Consider the following 17,715-nt stretch of genomic DNA (forward strand, 5'->3'; position numbering starts at 1 on the left):
CCACATTAGACCTAGTAGATAACCACTTACTGCACCAAAGAAATGTGGTCATTGAGATTGAATTAAACCACTTTTTCTAGTTCTAAAGTGATTATTTTGCTTCTTTATATTATATTTAGCTTTAAAAAAGTTTAATGTTGACATGTTTTTATAGTTTAAGATTGTTTATAACTTTTAACGAATTAAAATAAGTTTACAGAAACTTGACGGGACAATAAAAATAATATAACGTGGTTATAATAAAGGACTAGATACAGAATTTATCCACAAATTAAGAAATTTAAAATATTTGAAATTTGGATTTAAAGAGTATACAAAAATTTAAATAAAAAGGTACCATTAAGAATTAGAATTTGTAAACGTAACTTTCTCTGTTTACTTTGAACTTGTTTTAAATAAAATAAGAGAACATACATTGCTTTTCATACCATCTATCTATTTTTCCTTCAACCCAATAAAATATTGCTCCAAAATAAATATTAACTGTTTCATTTGTTTATTACAAATCAATCCCAAATATAATATGCTTTAACTACCTAAATCGAGGTTGTTACTATTTTCAATTCTAAACATTTAAAAACAGAACGCATCATACCATAACCTTGACCACAAATTTCATACATTTCTCGAGGAAAAGTTAGAACACAATTGTTCATCATTAAAATTATCCCGTTTCAAAATGATTGAAACTTCAAATAAGCACCTTCACACTGTCAACCCATTCCATATTTAGTTGCTCTGGCATTGTTGTCATCCATTCTCCCTTAGAAGGGTTTAAAAACATTCCATTCTCTGCTGCTAGCCAGATGTCATACTCTTTGAAGTTCTGTATTATCGATAAGTTAAAATTGGATCAAGTATTTCATAAAGAAGAAAGTAATGTACCAAGAATTACTTGATCTAGAACTGGTCTACCACTTCCACTAAGCACAACAACTGTGGTCTTTGGGTCACTGCAAAGTTCTGCCAAGGGTTGTTTCAGTTCTGGATGCACTGTAAGTTCCGTTTCTTGATACTGATCACCTTTTCTCTCAACTGGTACAGTTAGAGTTCCATTGAAACCCTACAGTTTGTATTACCAACGCGAAGGGAAAGTGTTAAAAATTATGACGAAGTGTTAAAAATTATGACAAAGTATTCATGGTTTAATATTAGTGAAGCACAAAAAGATATGGGAGTATTAGAATGGATAAGTTTTATTCAGGGGTTTCACACAATAAAGGAAACACAACTTTGGAATTAGATTCATTACCGAAAGTATCTACATAAACACACACATAGTTCCCTGGGTTAACCAGGCCTTCGCAAATACAGTTAAAACGACATCAGCGCTTGACTTCTCTTGATTCCTTGACTACTTTACAGCCAATAATGATGTATTTGTTCACAAATTATTTAATTGAAATACTACAACGACTATCTTCCCTAATTAAGGTTTAGGAATTTTGTTCATCTTTTCACAAACAACCACATCGTGCCAAGTCTATTATGATCTTTCAGATAATAGCAACGTGCCATAAATTCTGCCAGGTTCTAGAAAATTTCCCCGTTAGACTTTCCAAAAGTGATAAAACTGTTGGATGTCTAATAAATTTTGTTATCTTCAAGCTAAATACGTCCACATTTTACAATGGAGTTATTTTTAATATTTGCTCATCTTATCCCAGACTGAGTTTGCTTTGGTTCAAAAGACTGAAAAAGAACATACAGTTTGTAATGTCGTGAGAAAAATAGTAATTACTTGTAATTTTTCCCCTTTCCAACAGATGACTCATTCCAGTAAACACTTTAGATCTGGCGTCCATTACAGTCTTCCTTGTTTTCCTCTATGAACTAAGTCTATTTCACTTTCACCAAATCTGAACCATCATCTAAAAAACTACCAAGTGTTTTTGTTTTTCCAAAGTAGCTAAAACGGAACATTATAATATTTGGACATAACATAAAGGTTTGTAAGGGACCATAAAGATCAGTATTCAAAAAAGTCATAAGATTCATGATAAGACAGCGTACCAAAATAATCAACCGATTATTTGACTGCAAATAACGCTCAACTGCAGTCTCCGTTGGGAGCCTTGGTGGAACTTGTTTGGTCCTTAATTGTGCCTCATCAATAGTGTCATTTAGTTCACTGCAAAATTCAAAATGTCAGGATTACTGCGGTATTGGGAATCTAGTTCTAAACAATTAGGTATCTTTACATCTTTCTCCTACTCCTAAAATTACAGCATTAATAGTAAATAACCTAGAAGTATAATTAATTAGGAAAATCAAGAAAATAAAATCAATGTTTTATTTATTTCTTTAAGAAAAGCAGTACAGGATGTTTAAGAGATAGAAGTGCAGACTAAAGAAAAAGAGGCAGAGCACAATCATCCAAAATAAAGGAAGATTATTAAATCCATTTGTTTGTACAGCGTTCCTTATCCTTTGTATGGTTATAGTAATTGACAATCTTTCTTTATTTTGGTTGATTGTGCTCTCCACCACCCTCATTGGAAATCACAAAGTTCTGATTTATAAGACCAGATATCGTGAATACTCTATCTACATTTATACCTCACAAAAGTTTCTGCCCATTCCTGAGCAGTGTGGGTTGTTACATGTTTAAAGTTATGCTTATGTCTCTTCTCTCGTTCGTTTGATTTCATATTCAGAGCCTTGGCAATTGCAGCAGCAACTTCCGTGATGTTCCAAGGGTTGACCAGAATTGCCCCAGCGCCAAGTGACTGTGCAGCACCAGCAAACTACACAGAGAATACCAAATGTTAGATCAAGAGAATACTTTAACATCCAGCTTAACATAGATATCAAGTTAAAAGAAACAAATATACGCAAAAGCTACGTTTAAAAACAATAAATGAGAGGCATTGAGAGCCCTCTATAAATAGAGACCTATAATCTTTACAGGAATAAGAGATGAAACTTTGTATCTAATTTGTCCAAACTATAAATTGTAAAAGTTTAAGAGCAGAGAGCACTAGTACGAATTTAAGACCAGATTTTTAAAATACTAATAGGTTTATAAGGGAGAGGAGTTGTTCAATTGCTATGGATTTAACTTACTTCGACTCATTTTCTAACAGGTACAATTACCTAAAGACATAGACTGTACGAGAAAGTTCCAACTACTAATTTTTTAATCAATTCTTTATTAATTATTCAACATTAACATAGAGTACGCATTGATAAATTTAAAGAAATGACAAATACACGATAAAGTTCTAGTAGTTACTTCGCTGAGAATGAGAACCCCTTTCTTTTTATCTTGGCAAGCCACAAATTCGTAACTTACAAGATTCATTCCATCCCTTAAAGAGGTGACAAGTGCTACATCTGGGTAAGAGACAGGCAGTATAAACACAATATTAGCAGAAAATTTAAATAAAAAAAGTGAATATCATCAGCAAATAACCCTTGGTCCTTCAATGACAACTAAGAATTTAGGTAAATATATAATAATCAATTTCCTATAAGCAACATAAGAAGATTTTGATATAATGACAATACAGATTTCTGCAGAATTTCTTTTAATACAACATCTCTCGATTTTAGACACAACCTGTAACAAAGATTGAAAGGCCACGCATCATCCATTCATTCACATCTTACGGACCAATAAGGTGTTGATTAAAACAACAACTCAACATTGGGCAGCTGTCACAATGTAGAATAAGACATGATTTGATTAATCTCTATAGTCCTACACCTTCTCACTAGTGCAAAAACAAATGAACAAATACTAACATACAATAAGAAATTCTTACTATACATTACTTGTGCAAGAAGAGAAATATTTATCATATTTATTTTGGGGTCTTATAGAATACAACTTATATACAGAAATAACATCAAACACGACCAGTCCTAGGAAAGAAAATATACATTCGGTGGAGATATTTAACAGGAAAGAAAATGATTATGTAGCATTTTTACTCTAAATAAAAATTATGCTATGTGCACTTGTGAACTTATAAACTACACGGCTTTGCAGCCCTTCAATTACCACAACACACAACTCTCCAACCAATTACAGGTTCATAAATTCATCACATCAGATTGCATTGCAGAAAGCGATATTAGATTTCCGTGATTGTGAAAATTAGAGAAAATGACAAAAGCCAAAAATAAAAGAGAAAAATGGAAATGAGGAACACATACCAAAACAGAGACAAGAGAGATTCGTAAAGGTGGATGCAATGGAGATGGACGCAAAGTTCATCTGAGAGTGCAAGGGTAGAGATATACACAATATGAAGAAGGATATAGCAATGGAGTCCACCAAATCAACTAAAAAAATGAAAACATCTAATTCAAGAATCCATCATTGAACAAAATAGGAAGAAAACAAAATAGAACTGATGAAGAAGTAGTAAGCAAGCAACAAATCAATAATTACATCAGATCTAAATTTTATATGCAATTTGTTTTAGAAGAATTAGAATTGACATAGGTACAGTGAGGTATTAAGTTGTTCTATAAGACACAGTAAAATATCTATAATCTCCATCATCCAAAGTTACAAATAGTTAGTTTATGAGTGCACCTTCTCCAGGAACTTCTCACGGTTCATTGATGCTTCAAAATAGTCTCCAAAATCTATGCGTAAAATCTTCCCACTGCAAAACATCACAAATATTTGACGCCCGAAAAACATAACTAGTGACAATATACCAAAATTTCTTTATCAAATGCTACCCAAACCCTAGGGATTTTTAACATACAAGACAAATCAGTTGAGGCGCAAGCATAAAATAGTGGTCACTGGGCGCATTGAACTTGACCACAGTAAGTTCCTTGTTGAGGCGCAAGCATCAGTTGCAGCGACCACGGACGAAATTGACGACGGCAAGGCAGTTGTCACGGGCAACGGTGATGGTGCGTTGATTGGACGAATGTAGGGCGAGGTCGTTGATAGCAGCATTGCGGTGGACGGAGAGCATGGTAAAAGCCTTCCGCGCTCCACACCGATCATCTACTTTGACTTTGCTGGTTCGAACTTTTCCGATCAGGTCGAGCCTGTGGCAGTCATGAAGTTCTCCCATTTTTTTTTCTTTCTCGCATTCTCTCCCAACCCTAACCCTAGCACGCACACGAAGAGTTCCTCTTTCAAAATCAAATGGGCGACCTGACAAATTCAAATCTGAGAGAGGACCTAATACAGCAACTCTCTTCATTGAAACGCACAGTTTCATTTATTCTTCTACTAAACCAATGCATGCAAATGACAAATTTACCCTTTCTGACATTGACACTGAATGGGCCCCACTGCGTGTCAAATGAATGTCATTTACTTAAACCGTGTCAAAGAATCATTTTTGAAACATTAATAAAGAAATAGGTTAATTCCACTGCTTTTTCAAAATATGACTGATCATTTATTAACTAAAGATTATTGTTCAATTAATTTTTGTCTCCGATTTTCAAATCAATTAAGAAAAATGATTCTTTGACACGGTTAAAGTTTTTGACACTCATATGACACGCGGTGGGGCCCAATTTTTGTGATTGTACAGAAGGGTGATATTGTCATTTACCCCCTAAATTAAACGCTGCGTTTTATTTAGCGTGCTCTCTGTATTCAGTTTCCAGTTTGTATGATTTCACATTTTGGAAGAGCTCTTCGTGCTTTGCTAGGGTTGGGGGTGATAGAGAAGTGGAAGAGCGTGCTGTGGTAGGGTTCGGTTGATAGAGAAGGCGAGAACTCCATCTCTTTGTGCTTTGCTAGGGTTGGGGGTGATAGAGAAGCAGAGAAGTGGAAGAGCGTGCTGTGGTAGGGTTCGGTTGATAGAGAAGGCGAGAACTCCATGGGTGCCACTTAATCGGAGGGTGTATGGTTCTTCTTTGTTTCTTCTTTTGTCATGATTTTTGTATTTTTCCATTTCTATTTGCTTCATTTTGGTGAACCCTAGACTAAAGGGGGCAAGGTGTTATGAGGGAGAGTTGCGGTAGGGAGAACACTAAATTCTCAATCCGTGACGAGCACTGAGAGAAGACGGTTTGGGGAGTTATCTCTGTCTAATTTGAAACTGTGGTTGAATGTCTAATTTGGCATATTATTTTGGTTAGTTTCCCTGTTTGACAAATTTGATTGTCCTGTATTGTAACTAATATTGATTTATGACAAATCTGGTTTGCTTGATTTGTAACTTGTGTCGTGCCTGATGCGTGTTTGATTGTCCTGTATTGTAAACTAATATTGATTTATGACAAATCTGGTTTGCTTGATTTGTAACTTGTGTCGTGCCTGCGTGCAAAATGCAATGCTGGTTTTCGGAGGGATGCATTTTATTAGAGGTGGTTGTCAATGTCTGAAAAAGGATACCTATTACGGATTGTAACCAACGAGGGAGTTGATTGAAGTGGAATATTTACATTTGGTTTCTCCCCTGAATAGGTAGCTGTTGAGAGTGAATTTCCGTAGTGCTTGTGTATTTCTCACATTGAATCATCCAATATTTAGAAGCTTTTTAGTAAAATTACTTTGACTTTTTGGATTTTATCATCTGAAAACCCTTATTTGTAGACCTGTTTAGTTTGGTTTTCAGATGGTAACAATGAAAGCAATTTTAGTGTTCCTCTTTGAACATTGTATGCATTTCTCCCTTTTGTTTTGTTTTTTCTTCTGTATGGTTTATACAATGTCATCAACATCTTCTTGAATTAGTTTAAATGCACGTCCACTGGCAACTAACTTTTTGCATTCTCTTCATGATAGGTGGTTGCACTTGTTCCTAAAGGTGATGTTGATGGTGAAATGGGTGATGCTCACATGAATTGATGAGTCAGGCACTTAGAAAATTGAGGCACGCCTCATCACAGACATAGCATATCTCTTTTCCATCCTTTTTTTCAAGGTAGTAACTATCATAATGATTGAGCCTCGTTAGATAGAATGTGCAGACTTGGATTTTTTGCTATGTAGAAAAAGAATATGGGAATTATTTCCATTTATTGAAATTTGTAATTATGCATTGGACATGCGTTTGTAATTATTTGTATAAAATTTGTTGTAATCAAGTTTATCTCATTTAATATAAACAAACGAAATTTATTGTTTGATAATGCTTTAAAATATGTATATTTGTAATATACAAAAATGCTTTGTAATATTGTGAAATTTATTTAATTAATTTTAATAATGTTGGATGTATTTTCTATGCACAACCACCATGGTTCTTATAAGTTGGATGTCTTTTTGGTATATGAGTGGCAGATGAAATTGAGTAGGTTGAAAATATAATTATTATATAAGGTTATGAATGTGATTTTGTTGTGAGAGATGTGTCGATATATGTCTTCCAGTTAAATATTTTATGGCTTGAAGATTGGATATTGTCTTTTCAGGTACAATATCTGTCACTTTAATTTTCTTGTATGTGCCAAAATGAGTTCATACTTGATGGCTATTTCGGATTTAGGTGAGCAAGAGTGAGGCTTAACAGTGGGAGGAAAACAGGGAGGGGGGAGGTGTCATTCCATTTCTTATGTCTGGGTTTTGTTTTCTCAAACTCAAATCATTCTTCCAGTGGACCTGCTTTTGAATTTGGAATATTGTTCCAGTATGATGTCAAGTTTATTCGTTATATGGACAAGATGCCTCAGTTAAAATCACTTAAAAATGTATTAATCTGTGAAAGGAAATACTGCCATGCATTTGACCTGTTGATTGATTCTAGGTGTTGGCGTACATGTTTGACGTGAACATGTCTCCTCTGTTGATTTGTTGTTGCTTGTTTCATAAGCCATTCATATTGACTTTTATTTTCTTTGATACTTTGCTATCAGTGGATTTAAACATTTTGATTTTCTTTTTGCTATGAGTTCTCACTTTAGCTGATATACAGGTATGCCTTAGGATGGAGGGGTGGAAGCTGGTATGCAACTAAGAAGTTCAGAAAGGAGCAAATGAAAATGCTAGGACAGATTACACCTAGAAGATGGCAATTGCTTGGGAAGATAAAACCTAAAGGGTTGCAATTCCAATTCCTTAGAAGGAACCTTACAAAACTCAAATTATCTGATAGTGCCATGAAAACATCTGAGTCAAGTATAAAGGATGCAGCTACTACACATGTTACTGGAAAATCCAATTAGTATACTACTATAAAATGGTTCTTTAAGCAACAATATTTATTCATATGGCTGTAGATACCAGATTAGGCATTCAATTAGATAAAAATATTAGCAACTTGGTATAACCAATTATCATCAAATTTTGCACTGATAATTTATTTTGGCCTGCAACTGCTCACCCTTAGCTTCATAAATTATTCATCCTTCATGATAAGTTCTTTAGAAACTTGTGTTGTATTTGATTGTTAAATTTATAATCGAGTAAATACACATACTTTGATTTTGGTGGGTGGCAAATAGAACTCTCTTTATTGGAGGAAATACACATTATATTTGTGTTATGTAGGGAATGAACAAGTTCTCAATGGTCTAATTTTACTAACAAAATTTTCGACCAAGATAATATAATTCAAGAGTGACAGACTAAGAAAAATGGAACAGAAAAGAGAGAATAACGATGAATGAATCTGTGTATAGCAGCTCTCAAATACTTTAATACCCATATAGACATCAAATCAAATAACTAAACATATTACTATTATCACAATTGAATACATTTATTTTGAATTAACTTAAGATACAGGCACGTACTCTATAACCATTTGTAATTCAAAATACTTAAATGTTTATAAAGATATAGAAAAGGTGAACTTATCTTATTTTTAATTCTGATCAAGTATATATATGTAAAATTATTTATTATATCACTATTAGCTGTTTTTCATTATAAGACAAATGGAATTAAAAACTTCTAGAGAAGGAAATTGTAATGGGGTTTTCCCAAGTATTAGACATTAAAACAGTGTTACTGTGATCTATACTTATGAGTTACTATTATGTAATCCAAAGCTTGTACTTAAAATAACTCGTTTCAGTCATTCTAATTTTAATTATATTACCTTAGCATTTATTATACAAGGTAAAAATTTATTTGATTGCATGTAATTTGACTTATAAATGAAAAGTGAATAATTAAAAGTTAGAGGAAAAATTGAACATTCATTTTAAAAGTTAATATTAAATTATGGGTTTATATTAACCTTGTGCTTCATAGAGAAAAATAAAAACTAAAATTGCTGCTTCATCAGAGATAAATAAAAAATAAAATTGATTTCAATCAATCCTGTGAAACCCTTGATTTTTTTCAACAGTAAGTGGTTATTTCATAAAACATATATGGTTGGTTGTGAATGACATTTCGTATAACAATAAATTGATAAACCTTATTTTAATTACTTTGATATCAAAAGTTCACTGAGGCATCAAATGACGTGTTTAAATGGAGTGGTGTTATGCAGAATAATAATTTGGTCATTTAAACTACTCTGGTTTTTTGCTGCATTATGTGGTTATTGAATTCAAAATTTGTGGTTGGTTGTCACTGACAATTTGTACAAAAACAAAAGACTTGAAATGGATATAACTGGCAAAGTATAAATATAAGATATTTCTACAATCTGCATAAATATGTGCAGTAAGTGGATATGTACTATGTTATATGTGCTTATTTGTGAAAGAGGTTTTGAACAAGAATAGAAGTGGTCTATTTCAATATGAATAATCCCCTTTTTTAGGTACAGTAGGTGGTTATTTAATAAGTTGTATGTGGTTATTTTTTAAAGATGTTCTGAACACGAATACAATTGATTTAATTGGATATCAATCATTCATTTCTTAGGTGCAGTAAGTGGTTATATGCTGAGTTTTATGTGGTTATTTATGAAAGAGCTTCTGAACAAGAATATAATTGGTTTAATTGAATATCAATCATTCATTTCTTAGGTGCAGTAAGTGGTTATGTACTATGTTATATGTGGATATTTGTGAAAGAGGTTCTGAACAAGAAAATAAGTGGTTTAATTGGATATCAATCATTCATTTCTTAGTTGCAGTAAGTGGTTATCTACTAAGTTGTGTGTAGTTATTTATGAAAGAGGTTACGAACCAGAATATAATTGGTTTAATTGAATATCAATCATTGATTTCTTAGGTCCAGTAAGTGCTTATGTACTATGTTATATGTGGATATTTCTAAGAGAGGTTCTGAAGAAGAATACAAGTACTTTAATTGGATATCAATCATTCATTTCTTAGGTGCAGTAAATGGTTACATGCTAAGTTGTATGTGGTTATTTATGAAAGAGCTTCTGAACAAGAATATAATTGGTTTAATTGAATATCAATCATTCATTTCTTAGGTGCAGTAAGTGGTTATGTCCTATGTTATATGTGGTTATTTGTGAAAGAGGTTCTGAACAAGAATAGAAGTGGTTTAATTGGATATCAATAATTCATTTCTTAGGTGCAGTAAGTGGTTATCTACTAAGTTGTATGGGGTTATTTATGAAAGAGGTTACGAACTAAAATATAATTGGTTTAATTGAATATCAATAATTGATTTCTTAGGTCCAGTAAGTACTTATGTACTATGTTGTATATGGTTATTTTTTAAAGAGTTTCTCAACACCAATAAAAGTGGTTTATTTTAATATCAATCATCACATTTCTTAGGACAAATTTCATTAATATGGTTGGTAGCCAAACTTGTATGAATAAACAAACTTAAATTTTCATCAAAATACCATTTTATAAGCAATAATAAAATTCATCAACATTAAATAGTACGACATTTTCTTCATTACATAAACTAAACAACTTTAAAACCAGTAACGTTAATCTCTTACTTTGTCATCTGTCGAAGGCCCTTCCATACCATCATTAAAAGATGACATCTCATTCAAAACATTGCATAATATGTTTGTAGTCTTTTACATAAGATATTTGTTGCCACAACACTACAAGTTTTCACATCTCAGTACATAGGAAAAACATTTAAATTCTAAGAGCAAATATAAACGAGAACTAATAATAAAGACTATAAAGACTATCCAAGTTCAAGCGGCATGATGAAGCAGACTTTGATCAAGGTGCCACACACTTGCAAACCATAAAATATAAATGTAAGTAGAAGTCATAGGTCCTGGGAGAAAATTACCATATTGCTGGAAATGTACATCAAAAGTATATTTTTTCAACCAATATGAGAAGTAACGGTATAAATATTAGCAATATATCTATAATATGATATTATATAAAAAGTTATTAAGTCGAGAAATACAGAATTGTAAAAAAAAATGTTTAATTTTTTAAAGACAATATAATTTTAAAACACTATAATTTAAACATGATGGGAGATTTATAAAAGTTATTGATGAAAGTGAAACTAAAGTCTGCAATGCAACAAATGCAAGAATCATGCATACCAATAATGATGAGGATAGAGACCATTGAAAAGAGAAAGATGCCACCATCAAAGTATATTTAGGACAGTCAAACTTATCAAAATCAATTGATTCTGAGAAATAAAAAATAGTTTCTTTGGTCAGAAAATCATCGATTATTCAAATTGAAAATGACAGACAGAATATAAAGAATGTTATAAATGTTAAGGCAAAGCGTATGAAAATATAAAGGGATATGATAAAAGAGCCAAATGCAAAACAAAGATAGAACAGCGGAAATATGACATCAAATGCATATGGATCTTGATATAGTGCAATTATTTAAGCACAGTTGAGTAATGACAAGCAGATAGCAACCTCTGTCACTTGCTCGTTAGGCATTGAAAGCGGCCAGAATGGAAACAAAATAGTGTAACTTTGAATTCAAGGAGATTGGCAATCAACAAGCGATCACTTTCTTTTACCCAAGTAAACTAATATTGTAATATTACATTAACCATGTGGGCAAAAAAAAGAAACAGATGTAATTCCTCAGTAAGCTTTTAAAGTTAGTTAGACGTTCATGGTTTCTATAGAGCATCGAAAAACAAATGTTTGACTTGCTTATTGGCAAAAGGTCCTAATGAGCGAAATACCATCCTGCTGACGCTCACAACACAACAAACCAAAACCAAATGGCTAAATATATAATTAACTAAATTTTGCAAATATAAATTATAAGCTAAATTCAGAATATTAAATTCCAAAAGATAAAGCTAGAGCACAGCTCAGCAATTACCTGTTGAGTGAACAACTCCTTCCCTTTTAGAATTGAATTCATTGCTGCAGATTGGTCATCAGCTGCAGATTCAGAACTTGATTTGAACACTGCACCTGGAAAATGCTTCTAATTTGGTGGTTTTAAACCCAATATTGATTGGAAGTGCTTCAACAGCTCAATTGATGCATCAAACAAATTTTTATCATCATTTTAAAGATATTTAAACACTGAAACAGTTTGAAAACAGATTACAATGTGAATTCTCTGGTTCACTTCCATTTTAAAGCAAATTTTGATGGTTTAAGACATGATTCTACATATAGGCATAAAAATGATCATTTCAACAGTGCACACAACTTTAAAATGGCAAAATAAACTTGCTCAGACGTTGTATATGCATAAACACAGCAAGATTCAACAAATCATACTTACTATAGCCAAATATGTATGAAAATGTCACCAAAACTACATTAGAATTTTGTTGTATGCAGGTGTGATTTGAAGCATCTGGTTGTTTCTGTGCATTGTGAATGTTTGAACAAGTTTATTTTATCATTTCAAACCTGTGTGCACTGTTCATTTCGTCAAATTTGAGCCTACATGCAAAATCACTTCTTAAACCATCAATTTTGCTTAAATTTGAAAGTGAATTAGTGATTTTTGAGTGTAGTGTGATTCCTTGTTGTTTCAATGTTTAAACACCTTTAAATTGATTATATAAAGTTGCTTGAATCGTTCCTTGAGCTTTAGAAACACTGCCACTCATTTTTGGGTTTGAAAGCACACTTTTAAAACCATTTTTCTAGTGCAGTTTTCATTTTTAGTGCTGTTTGATTTTGTACATTCTTTAAATTTCAATTCTGGGTTGGCAAGAGCTGGTTACATGTTTGCAAATGGAATTATATGATCAAAAAAGTATAATCCAATCATAAAAATCATTTGAAAACCAAGCAATCCTGTTTTGAACCCCAAAAACCGAAAATCACAAAATCTGCACTTCTTTGGAGACTTTCATCAAATAGTTGCATTTTTATCAAACACCTTACTGCACTACTTTTGGCTCTTCGTTTTTTATTTTTCTTGCGTGTTTAATCTGATATAGTGCCTCTCCTAGGTTCCTTTTGTGTCCCTCTATTGATTCAAGGCTTAAAATCATTTGAAATCCACTTGTTTGGCCTCCAAATTGTGCCACAAAGTTTGTTACCTGAAATTAAAATCTGGTCCAGTGCAGATTTTTTGCTGTGACTGGTTTAGTGTGTGGTAGGGTGTTGTGACATTTTGGTGAGGCTTCTAAGGTCCAGAATTCTTGCTCCAAGGGGGTAGCATACTAGGTAATGGAAGGGTTGCTGAATTAGACAAAGAAGTAGGCTCTAAAAGTAGCAATTTGGCTTGATTTTCAGCAGCATTTCACCAACTTGGAACCACTTTTTTAGGTTCTAACAACTCAAACTTTGAGTTTTACCTAATTCTTTGCTTTTGACTAGTTTCCTAGGTTCATTTCACTACTTTAGACTTGTTAGGATGTTGACATTACTTTAAATGAGTCTATATTAGGTGAATTGACAATTTCTCACCTTATAAGTACACTTTTTATAATCTAAATACTCAAACTTTGAGTTTTATGTTATTCTTTTCTTTTCACCACTTCAACAACTTTGTTTGGTGAATTGAAACTTGTTAAAACTCAAATTTAACTCAAAACCAAACTGCTACTCTAAATCACCTTTCTACTTCCCAAAATTGACTCAAAATTGGTGATTTTGTAAGTGATTTTGTGCCTAAGCCATTCTGACACTTTACTAATCATTTTAACAATTTTAACTCATCAAAATACACTTGTTTGAACTCTAATTAGGCATAAAACAGAACTGCAACTCAGATTCACTTTGCAAGTTCCAAAAATGGCTCAAATATGATGGTTTGACATACTAAATTGCATATAGGTCATTCTAACTTCATATCAATGGTTCTAACAGCTTTAATACATCAATTTAGACTTGTTTAAACTTCCAAACATCACAGAATCAAAGCAGAAAAAATGACATGCAAAACCATTGTCCAGAACCAATTTAGGCTTTTATTCAGATTTTCAAGTCCATTGTCAGCCTTGGACTTGTAAAACTAGATTATACCATGTCCTAGAATTGTGAGGTAAAGTAGGTTGTGTGTTATGGGACATTGTTGAGTTCAAGTGTGGGGGTATCATTGAAAAAGAGGCATATGTGACAGAGTTTATGGTTAAAATAGTTTGTGAATCATTGACAAAATTCTGGTGAAGAAGAAAAATAAGATCAGTATAGTGTTTCAAAAGCATCCCTAGGTCAAACAGACACAACATCTATAGACAGGCAACCAAAAAAGGTTGGCCTTAAAATGGTCAGGAAAGATGAGGAGAGCATTCAAGATCTGTCTTGATCTTTTAAAAGTGTTAAAATTAAGTACCTCAGAAAAAGAGAAGGAAATATCCAAATCATATGAAGCAGTGGTCAAATCCTCTTCCAATCTATCTATTAAAAGGAAAAATGCACATTTTGTTTCCATATCAGAAAGACCATATGATGAGGAAAACAATAATTCCACAAGGAAATCAATGCAATGTGAAAGGGAGACAAGTAGAGTTATTGTTAATGGTGGTGCTTCAACTTCCAATTTTGATCGTGACAATGTTAAAGAGAAATTCTAGGTAGAAAAAGTGGGTGGGTTGTGTGAGACTAAACTCAAATCTTCCCTTAAATCTGCTGTGAAAAGAACCTAGCTGCACCAGTACTTGGGAAGATCGAAAAGAGTTTATACGAGAGAGGTTTTTAAATAAACTATGATTATATGAAGAACTAAATCTATTCAATCAAGTTGAATCACCTCCAATGCCATGTCTTCTTATACTACACACTAATTACAAACTATAGTTCCAATTATTTGCTAAATTGGACTCAAGCTAAAGGGTTTAACGTCATTCTCATATCCTGCACATCCAACCATTACTCAATCTCAATTCTTTTCCTACCACAACAACATTCAGCTACCAATGTTCACATATATATCATGAGCATTCAAACAACACCATTTATAAACAAATCTCATGTGATATATATACATGCTCTGCACCCACACCATACAATTATATATTAAAGAAGATTTATCAAATTAATACAACCAAATATGTTTGCAGCATTTTAATTCAAACAGCACAGAATTCCTGCAACAATTTTAACCCAAACAGCAAATAATTTTCTGCAGCATTGGAATCAAAACAGCAAACAATTTTTTGTAGCATTCTAATCAAAACAGCAAACAATAATGCACTAATTTAATGTTACAGCAAACAATACTGCACTAATTTAATGTTGCAGCATTGTAATCAAAACAGCAAACATTTTTTTGTAGCATTCTAATCAAAACAGCAAACAATAATGCACTAATTTAATGTTACAGCAAACAGTACTGCACTAATTTAATGTTACAGCAAACAATACTGCACTAATTTAATGTTGCAGCATTGGAATCAAAACAGCAAACAATTTTTTGTAGCATTCTAATCAAAACAGCAAACAATAATGCACTAATTTAATGTTGCAGCATTGGAATCAAAACAGCAAACAATACTGCACTAATTATTTGTAGCATTCTAATCAACAGTAAACTTTCTGGTGCAGTAACAGCAAAATTAACAAGCAGTTTATACAACCTTTTTCATCCAAACAGCAACTGCAAACAAAAAAAAAACAACATCATCACTGGTAGTGCTCAAAAGGGTAAAACTACCACAAAAAAAAATTGAGAAAAACCTACCTCAAAGTCACACACCAAAGAAGCGACACAAGTCGAAACAGAAACCGGAGACCACAACCCTCAACTCCACAACCACTGAAAATAATCTTGCACAAATGAGTTTACACCACAATGTACTTCAAAAAAGAAATGCGAAATCAAAATAAAAAAACCCTCACTTAGGAGAGATCGAAAAAAAAAACCCGTACCTCAAATCAAACCAGAGACGAGATTGGGAGCGGAGCGGCACCAACGATGGAAGCAGTGATTCAAGCACCGATTGAAGCAATGACTGAAGCACTGATTGAAGCACCGAAGAAGAAATCAAATTAGAGGCACTACCGATGGAGAAACCTAAATGGATTTTCTAAACACGAGCGCGAAAGAAGAATGTTTTCCAAATTCATTTTTTTCCAATTTTACCCTCATTTCACTGTAGACTCCTTTTTCCAAAACGCAGACGTGGCCGTGTCATATGAATGTAACTGACACGTAGGCGTGTCATTGTATTACTACTCTTTCTCTTATATCCCCAATTACTAAAAAAGGTTTATTTTTTAAAATTATAATTATTTTACAACATTTATAATATAAATATTTTAATAAATATATATACATGTTATAATTTATATATCAAATTACTATATTTAAAGTTTTTAATTAATTTGATCAATCACTACAAGAATGATTGAGATTATCGACGGTCATAATTCGTCGGTAATGTATAAAATCCGTTGGTAATTAGCATTTACCGACGGCTTACCGATGACCAACATATCGTCGGTAAAAACGGTGTCGGTAAACTTTACCGATGGATCTTTCGTCCGTCGGTAATTACCGAAGGCTTTTGGTCGTCGGTAAAGCCTTCGGTATTTACTGAAGGATCTAGGCCTTCGGTAAATTCGTCGGTAAATGTCGCGACCTGGTTCATCTTCTTCCTCTTCCTTCGTTGCTGTGTCAATTTTTTTTTCTTTTCCACGAACTCCGCCACCAAAACGACATCACGCGAATAACCATAGGGAATCATGGAGAGTTGAGCTCGCCGGAAAAGTTTAGGACCGGTGATGTTGTGTCATTTTATCATAGAGAGTTGAGCTCGCTGGAAAAATTTAGGACCAGTTTAGGACCGGTGATGTTGTGTCATTTTATCATGCAGAGTTGAGCTTGCCGGAAAAGTTTAGCACCGGTGATGTTCCTAATCGCACAAATAAACTCTACAACAGCCCACCAAAAAACTTGAGCTTGCCGAAAAAGTGGAGCTCGCCGGAAAAGTTGAGAGCATCCCGTGATGGTGGAGACTACCTGCGATGGTGGAGAGCAACCCGCAATGGTAGAGAGCTGAAGCCACAAGACGGTAAGGAGAAATGAGTAGTGGTGGTGTGAAACTGAGTTGGTAAAGAAAATAAGGAGAAATGAGCGTCTTTGCCACATATATTGACACTGGAAGCAGAATTTGGGCAGGAAAATTCCCGCTCTTTTTACCGACGGACATGGACCTTCGATAAATCCGTCGGTAATATCGGTAAGTGAAATAATGGGCGGAAAAATTCCCGCTATTTTTACCGACGGCCAAAAGTCTTCGGTAAAACCGTCGGTAAGTGACATTGAAATTACCGACGGATTTATCGATAAAACATGTCCATCAGTAATGTGTATGTCAGTTACCGACGGATTTACCGAAAGTTTTTGATCGCCGATAAATAAAATTCAAAATCCGTCGGTAATACCGTCAGTAATGAAAATTTACCGACGAAAATGTATCCGTCGATAAAAATCCGTCGGTAATATTAATAATTTTTGTAGTGAATATGGCTAAACTTTAAAAGTAAATATTTTAATTTTAAACTTTTGATTCAACTTTTGAAAACG

At 33.3% G+C, this 17,715-nt stretch overlaps 1 protein-coding gene and 2 long non-coding RNA genes across 14 annotated transcripts; 1 reads left to right on the forward strand and 2 right to left on the reverse strand.

Moving 5' to 3' along the window:
* Positions 1-462: 462 nt before the first annotated feature.
* Positions 463-5,148, reverse strand: LOC148200181 (alpha,alpha-trehalose-phosphate synthase [UDP-forming] 1-like). 7 transcript variants are annotated; one of them, XM_088111784.1, is made up of 8 exons: positions 4,725-5,145; positions 4,547-4,619; positions 4,162-4,222; positions 3,236-3,336; positions 2,560-2,747; positions 2,014-2,131; positions 896-1,063; positions 463-826 (listed from the first exon to the last, which is right to left on the reverse strand). In XM_088111784.1, the coding sequence occupies exons 2-8, from the start codon at positions 4,571-4,573 to the stop codon at positions 692-694; spliced, it is 798 nt and encodes a 265-aa protein (XP_087967910.1). In that variant the 5' UTR covers positions 4,574-4,619; positions 4,725-5,145; the 3' UTR covers positions 463-691. The 7 variants fall into 7 exon arrangements, with proteins under 7 accessions (XP_087967910.1, XP_087967911.1, XP_087967913.1 ...); XM_088111785.1 differs by having other exon boundaries at positions 4,162-4,290; positions 4,725-5,144; XM_088111787.1 differs by having other exon boundaries at positions 916-1,063; positions 4,547-5,148.
* A 448-nt stretch (positions 5,149-5,596) lies between these two features.
* On the forward strand, positions 5,597-8,360 carry LOC148200182 (uncharacterized). 2 transcript variants are annotated; one of them, XR_015785657.1, is made up of 3 exons: positions 5,597-6,397; positions 6,719-6,857; positions 7,848-8,360. It is a non-coding gene; the product is annotated as an uncharacterized LOC148200182 (long non-coding RNA). The 2 variants fall into 2 exon arrangements; XR_015785656.1 differs by having other exon boundaries at positions 5,597-5,831.
* A 2,383-nt stretch (positions 8,361-10,743) lies between these two features.
* On the reverse strand, positions 10,744-16,245 carry LOC148200183 (uncharacterized). Of its 5 annotated transcripts, none has more exons than XR_015785526.1 (5): positions 16,056-16,245; positions 15,868-15,942; positions 14,521-15,783; positions 12,097-12,243; positions 10,744-11,431 (listed from the first exon to the last, which is right to left on the reverse strand). It is a non-coding gene; the product is annotated as an uncharacterized LOC148200183 (long non-coding RNA). The 5 variants fall into 5 exon arrangements; XR_015785524.1 differs by having other exon boundaries at positions 10,744-11,957; XR_015785523.1 differs by having other exon boundaries at positions 10,744-12,243; positions 14,521-14,585.
* Between the last annotated feature and the right edge of the window lie 1,470 nt (positions 16,246-17,715).

This window comes from Vigna umbellata, chromosome 4 (assembly GCF_029865625.1).
Source record: "Vigna umbellata cultivar VRB3 chromosome 4, Vumbellata_1.0, whole genome shotgun sequence".
Classification (NCBI taxonomy): Eukaryota; Viridiplantae; Streptophyta; class Magnoliopsida; order Fabales; family Fabaceae; genus Vigna; species Vigna umbellata.